The sequence below is a fragment of the Dipodomys merriami genome, unplaced genomic scaffold, assembly GCF_024711535.1.
Source record: "Dipodomys merriami isolate MVZ:Mamm:240054 unplaced genomic scaffold, mDipMer1.0.p SCAF_9, whole genome shotgun sequence".
NCBI lineage: Eukaryota > Metazoa > Chordata > Mammalia > Rodentia > Heteromyidae > Dipodomys > Dipodomys merriami.
The window spans coordinates 24,713,458-24,720,363 of NW_027206512.1; the positions used below are offsets into that span (position 1 = coordinate 24,713,458).

At 33.9% G+C, this 6,906-nt stretch overlaps 1 protein-coding gene across 1 annotated transcript; it reads right to left on the minus strand.

Annotated features, from left to right (window-relative positions):
* Nucleotides 1-633: 633 nt before the first annotated feature.
* Csn3 (casein kappa) lies at nucleotides 634-3,641 on the minus strand. The gene is made up of 3 exons (XM_070012389.1): nucleotides 3,588-3,641; nucleotides 2,543-2,575; nucleotides 634-1,113 (listed from the first exon to the last, which is right to left on the minus strand). Exons 1-3 carry the CDS (start codon nucleotides 3,639-3,641, stop codon nucleotides 634-636), a joined length of 567 nt encoding a protein of 188 aa, XP_069868490.1.
* Nucleotides 3,642-6,906: the final 3,265 nt, after the last annotated feature.

Sequence of the window (6,906 nt, forward strand, 5' to 3'; positions counted from 1 at the left end):
AATTACTTCATTAAAACCAAATTATGTTATATTTTTGGATAAATAAAATATATAAGTACATGTTACATTGTTTTTCTGTTCTTCCCATTTTCTCCCTTTATTTTCTAAAATTTATTATAAGCCAAAGTAGGTAAACAGTACCCTACTATTTTTCCTTAACAGATGTGCTGTTAAATAACTAAATCATAGAATTTGTATGTATGTCAGCTTAATGAAATAGCAGTGTGTTTTTTACAATTTTTTTTTGTAAATTGGAGAATCTATATGAAAATAGATGGCATGGTAATCAAGCACCATTATCTAAAGTTAAACAAGATTGGTATGAACCCATTTGGTAATTCCTATTTGTAAAGATTCTCAGGCCTGTTTTTTTTTAATTCCTAAATTTGAGATAAAAATGAAGTCTATTTCAAATAATTATGAAGATGTCTCATTATGTAGGGAAGACCTAGGGAATTGGATATAAATAAATTCTAGTATTTGTTGATTTTACTTTATTGCTATAGTTTACAACTTGATCAGTTTTTAAAATAGCAACCAAAATTACAAAAGTTCAGACAGAGTCCTGAATTTTACATTTTTATTGTTTGCTCATTCACCTGTATTGTCTTCTTTGATGTTTCCTTAAGATTTTTATGCCGCAGTTGGAGTAACTGGGACCACAGTAGTCTCAGGAGTGTTGTCCAACTCTGAGGAAGCTTGTGGAATCTCTACAATATGTGCTGCCACCTCAGTAGCCGAAACTGGTGTAGGCTCAACAGTAGCAGTATTATCAATAGTAAGGACAGTGTTTTCATCCTGATTTTTCTGTGGGGGAGTGGCAAGGAATGATGCATGTTGGAATGTTTGGTGTTCTGTTGTAGGCTGAAAGATGTTTGGCAGAGCTTGCCATTTGGCGATTTGGACATGTGGCCCACGTAGAAGTTGTTTTGTGTAATATGTGTAAGGCAGGTTGTTAACTGCATAATATGGAAAAGGCATGTATGGGCTGTTAATTGGTACAATACGTTGGTAGAAATTAGGCTGAAGCAGGGGATTGTTTCTTAGCACATAATGCATAGGGATATATAAGACTTTCTTCTGTTCAAACAGTCTTCCATCATTTTTATGGCACTATAAAAGAGTAAATGATATAGAAAGCACTATTATAATAAAAATGTATAGACATCTTAAATTAGCATGAAACGACTTAGTGTTAAGTAAATGTTGGCCATTGTAGGTACAATACCTAGAAAACTTTCATACAGAACTTTGACATGTACAGAAGCCCACGCAACACGCACAGGCAGCTATGGATATCTAATCACAACATCTTTGTAATTGCTCCCAGATTTTATATACCTATAGATGAGCCTGAGAAATTTTATTTTTGCTAATCTTATTATGGAAAAGATTAAGATATTAGAATCTAAACTTTGTTTTTTTTCTTTAAGAAATCCTATTGAGCTGGGTGCCTGGTTCACACCTGTAATCCGAGCTACTCACGAGGCAGAGATTGTGGTTCAAAGTCAGCCCGGGCAAGAAAGTCCATGACACTCATATCCAATTAAACACGAGAAAACCGGAAATGGTGCTGTGGCTCAAGTAGTAGAGTGTTTGCCTTGAGCTGAAGAGCCAAGAGACAGCACCCAGGCCCAGAGTTCAAGCCCCACGACTGACAGAAAACAGCAACAACAGAAGAACCCCCCAAACCCTATTGATAGACCTCCTATCAATAGAAACGAATCAACAACGTTATGCTGCAGACTATTTCTTATAAAAACATAGTCAAATGACTATGTAAACCAAAGGGAAAAAGAAATACAGGCATATGAGAACTATTAAAGGAGAGGTTTTGCTCAATCAAGATGTATAAAGTAATACTGAGGTTAGGGGGAAAATTGGGAGCAACAGAAGGAGTTCATGTCATTAAAAATATAACATATACATTTATAAAATATCATGATAAAACCCTTTTGTCCAATTAATAGGTACTAAATAATGGCATGAATGTAAAACAGGTTGTGGGGATGTGGGGGTGTGAGGAGAGAGGGCCAATGGAAAGGATGAATGAGGGTGAACATAGTCTAATTCATGTATGAAAATAGGACAGTGAAACCCACTGAAATTGATTTGAGAAGAGAGGATGAGGTAGAGTGAGGTAGGAGTGAGTTAAATTAAGTTACATCATAAGCAAGTGTGACAATATCAAGCAGAAATCCCTTCATACAAGTAATATATAGATAAGAGAGATAGTATTCCTTACTTATGTTTTCATTTTCCTTCAACAACTGTTGAAGATAGTGTTGAGATAGTGTTCTAATTGTTAGGCATACATGAAAACTGTATGACGCAATGTATGTGATGAAACAGATCTGCAGGTCAACATCAAGTTTGCTCCATATTATCGGCGGTTAAAATACTTAAAAGGTTATTAGCTTATTTTGTGGAGATATTTATTTAGTTTTTGATATAGAATGCACTTTAATAAGCAGAATTTTATTTTGCAGAATATTATCTTTAGATTTCATATTTCTAACAGAAATAATTAAAGTAAACTTACTTCTACTTGTTCTTGATGTTGAACTTTTGAAGCCTGGGGAGTTACAGAAAATGAAACAATGAGATTAAACAGTGAAAAAAAGTCCTAACAAAATTTAAATCTTATTTATTTTATTTTTCTGGATTGGCTTCAAAATACCTTTAAAGATATCAGTTATATTGTATTCAATTTTGTGTATGTGTATGTGTGTGCACACTAGTACTAGGGTTTGAACTCAGGGTCTGGGAGTTGTCCTTGAGCTTCTTTTGCTCAGAGCTAGAGCTGTATGGTTGAACTACAGGTCATAAAAGGAACAGAACTTTCTTGTAATCTACCTATATTAGAACATGCAACTCAAGATAGCATCTGCTAGTCTTCAAGGCAGTTATGTATATGAATCCCTGAGAAGAAATTAGCTAGTTGGCATAATGGGAAAGAATATAACTCATACTATCAATATAAACAGAACTCTTACCTAGAAATATAATGTGAAGGTCTTTGAAAGTGGTTGATAAAATCAAATATTTAGTTATTAGACAGGAGGCATGTAAATATCATTGAGGTTTGTAGACTATTATGTTTTGCAGTTAGGCAGAGATAAATAGCAAAAACTTACTGCTGGGTCCTGGTGTTGAACTTGAGCAGCCTGGGAAGGTACAGAAAAAGGCATGATGAAAACTGAGAACTAAAGTCTTTAAGGTCTTTTAAAAAGATTGAGCACTCAAAAAGACTGGAATTAGAAATTCAATTAAAAGAATTTCAGATACTGTACTTATTCACCAGAAATTATCTTTAGAACATTTTATAATCTAAAGTATGTTAGTATTTCCTATAGAATGTATTTTTTTATGGAATAGGAATTGAAAGTCTGTAATGATGAGGTGAGATTCCTTAGTTATGTATGGTAACTTGGTGGATATCCAGACAAAACATTGAGGTTATAACAGAATAAGTACAAAAGCAACTATTTTTTCTTTGAAGTGTAACTACTTAGAAATTTGTGTAATTAGAGCTCTTAATTAAATTATTTTAAAATCTAACTGCTAAATATATGAAATTAACTCACCAAAAAAGGCAAAGTTAATGCCAAAATATTCACAGCTAGAAGAAAACTCTTCATCATTGCACCTAAAAATAAATTTAAAAATTATGATTACCAACAATTTAAGAGTTAGTTGGCAATAATATTTGCTCTGATTTAAGAAAAAGTCACATTTACAACAATGTTAGCCAATGTAGGTAATCTATTTTATCAAATTATTAGAAATATGAAAGTTATAGAAAATAATTTTTAAAAATATATTTTTTATTGTAAAGATACTTACAGAGGGGTTACGGTTACATGAGCAAGGTAATGAGTCCATTACCAATTGAGCATTTGTTATCCCTTCCTTTGTTTTTCCCCTTCCTTCCCTATCCTCCCCACCTGCCCAACTCCTCCCTTAACCCCTCTCCCCACTCCCACCACAAAGTTGTAAAGTTCATTTTCAACATAGTGTCTTGTACATATGTTGTTATAGTGGGTCATCCTGTATCCTTATTTCAGCATTTTGTTATTTCCATTCCCCTCCCCAAATTGGAAAAATGTGTGTGTTTGTGTGTGTGTGTCTGTGTGTGTGTGTGTGTGTGTGTGTACCGAATCAAACACAATGAAAACAGGGGTTATACTATGGGGGAAGAACATACAAAAGAAACAAAAAAAATCACATAGTACATTATAAATACACTAAAAAGAACAACAAGAAAGATAAAATCTCTTGTGTCCCTATCTTGGGGTTCATTTTGCTTAGCATCAGGTTATATGGTCATATGTACATAGCTTTTGACCTCTTCTGCTTGTACTAGACACACACTAGTTATTGCAGATAAGGGAAACCATGGAACCTATGTTTCTTTGGGTTTGGCTTACTTCACTTAATATAATTTTTTCCAAGTCTTTCCATTTCCTAACAAATGGGGCAGTGTCATTCTCTCTGATGGAGGCATAGAATTCCATTGTGTGTGTGTGTGTGTGTGTGTGTGTGTGTGTGTGTGTGTTGTGTGTGTATCACATTTCCATTCATCTACTGAGGGGCATCTTAGCTATGGTAAATAATGCTGCAATAAACATAGTTGTGCTGGAAGCTTTAGTATGGCTTTGTTTGTGATCATTTGGGTAAACGCCTAAAAGTGGGATTGCTGGGTCATAGGTGAGCTCTATGACTACAGTGTATCATCTATATTATGAATCTGCTATGAATGACATTTTAGTCCAAATATTGAAATTATCTAGGTAAATCTGCCAACATTCAGCATTAACTTCAGTGATTAGTGTTGCAACATACAAAAATCAGTGAAAGGAGAATGAAAGTAGGAGCTGCAATAAAATCAGTTTTCTACCAATAGGAAGTTTCTCTTAAGAGAATTAACAAAGTCTACGAAGGTAAGACTTGCCTCTGCAGAGTTTAAAAGGGAGAGAAACTTTCCAAGTAAAGAAAAAGCATCCATGGGCAATTTTGTTGAAAAGTTGTATAAGAAAATAAAGAAAGGAGAAAATTCAGAGCCCCTCCCAAACAATAACTGAAGCAAAAATGGCTAGGGGCATGGCTCGAGAGGCAGTATGCCAGCCTAACAAATATGAGGCCTTGAGTTTAAACCCCAGTACAGAGAATCATTGAATACAAAATAATAGTTCTATCATAATTTACAGAATCTTAATTTGATACGATGCATGCATACACAGAAAATTATTCTTTTCCTTTTTACCAGAGACAGAAATCATTGCTAAAACCATAATTTATTTACCAGCTACTTCAACCATTAAATACTTGCATTTATATCCATCATTTGGTAAGAAGACGTTTTGTGATGCTAGAGAATGATTTAGCTGTCTTGCATATATTAAAAGTATGCTTCACAACATTTGTACTGTAACAAAATTATGATTTTTTTAGTTTAGAAATAAAATTTGAAGGCAATTAATGGATCAATCTTGATTAGTTATTATGGGCCCACCTTCTTAAATAGTTGACGCTACACATTTGTCTGCAGGAATAGACTAATTGTCTTAAAAACCTTCTTATTTAGAATTTATGATGCTTAATTTAGCTAATATCAAACCTTGAACTTAACCCACAGTTAAGGTTAAAATAAATTGGATCAAAACACCACTCACTAATTAAAGTTTAGTAGAAATCAATATTATACTGATGCTCAACCACATTTAACAGCAGCAATGACTAGAAGAAAGACAATGTTACTCTAAAAATAGATAATTTTGATGCCATCCCAGCTAACCACTGTGGTAGGACTCACTCTGGGCAGTCAAAATCATTACCTTTCCTTGTGCCCGGCGTGTCTTATGTGGCAGTAGGTCTTGTTTGGCCTCTTAATTGTAGAGAAGACCCAACATAAATAACTGAATCTAATTATACTCAGTACCTTGAGTCACGTTCTATAACCCTCCAACTTTTTACCCAATAAGATGATGTGACAAAAGGAAAAGATCTGTCGATAATGGGGTCATCTTTGGGTCAATCTTGGTCAATGAAATGTGGAGGGGGAAATAGAGATGCCAGTCCAAAAGCTTGAAAGAAGACTATTCATATCTTCTGAAAGAATGAATCTTTTGTGCTTTATGACATTACAGAATCTTAAAAATAGTTTTAATCTTACCTAATTGAATTTAAAAAACACAACACTTTGAAATTTAAAATATTTATTTATATGTTAGTTTTATTTTGTTCTCTTTTTTAAGTATCTTTAGATAGATGTACAAAAGGGTTTCAATTCAAGATATTAATTCATGAAGTACAATGCATTTTGGTCAATGTCACTCCTTATACCATTTCCCCCATTTATCTTTCCCAGCCTCAAGTACTCTATGTCTAGTATAGATTGTGCAGTGCTGGGAATCAAACCTAGGACTTTTCACATGTTACACTCTATTTTGAGTGTAAAGATTTAAAGAAATAATAGGTTCCATATTTTCCCTTATTTGCAATAATTAGTATATGTCTAGGATAATGTTAGCAGATGAGCAGAATAGCTCAATAGCTATGCATATATCACTATATAAGATGATGTTAAGTGAAATGAACTTCAAGACATGGACACAAGAAGTTTTTCTTTGTTGTTGTGTTTAATGTACTATATGATTTCTTGTTTCTTTTGTATGTTCTTCCACCTATGGTATATTCTCTGGTGTATGTATTTGATTTTGGTACCCTGGTATTGTATATACATTTATTTGAAGTAAGGAAGGGAAGGGGAACAACAGAATGGTGAGACAAAGGACAAGGGGGAACCAATGCAACCATGACATTCACAAGAAAATATGTTGGAAATAATCTGTACAACTTGGAGGGGGGAGTTGAGGGGAAGGAAAGTAGAAGAAAATTGAGGGA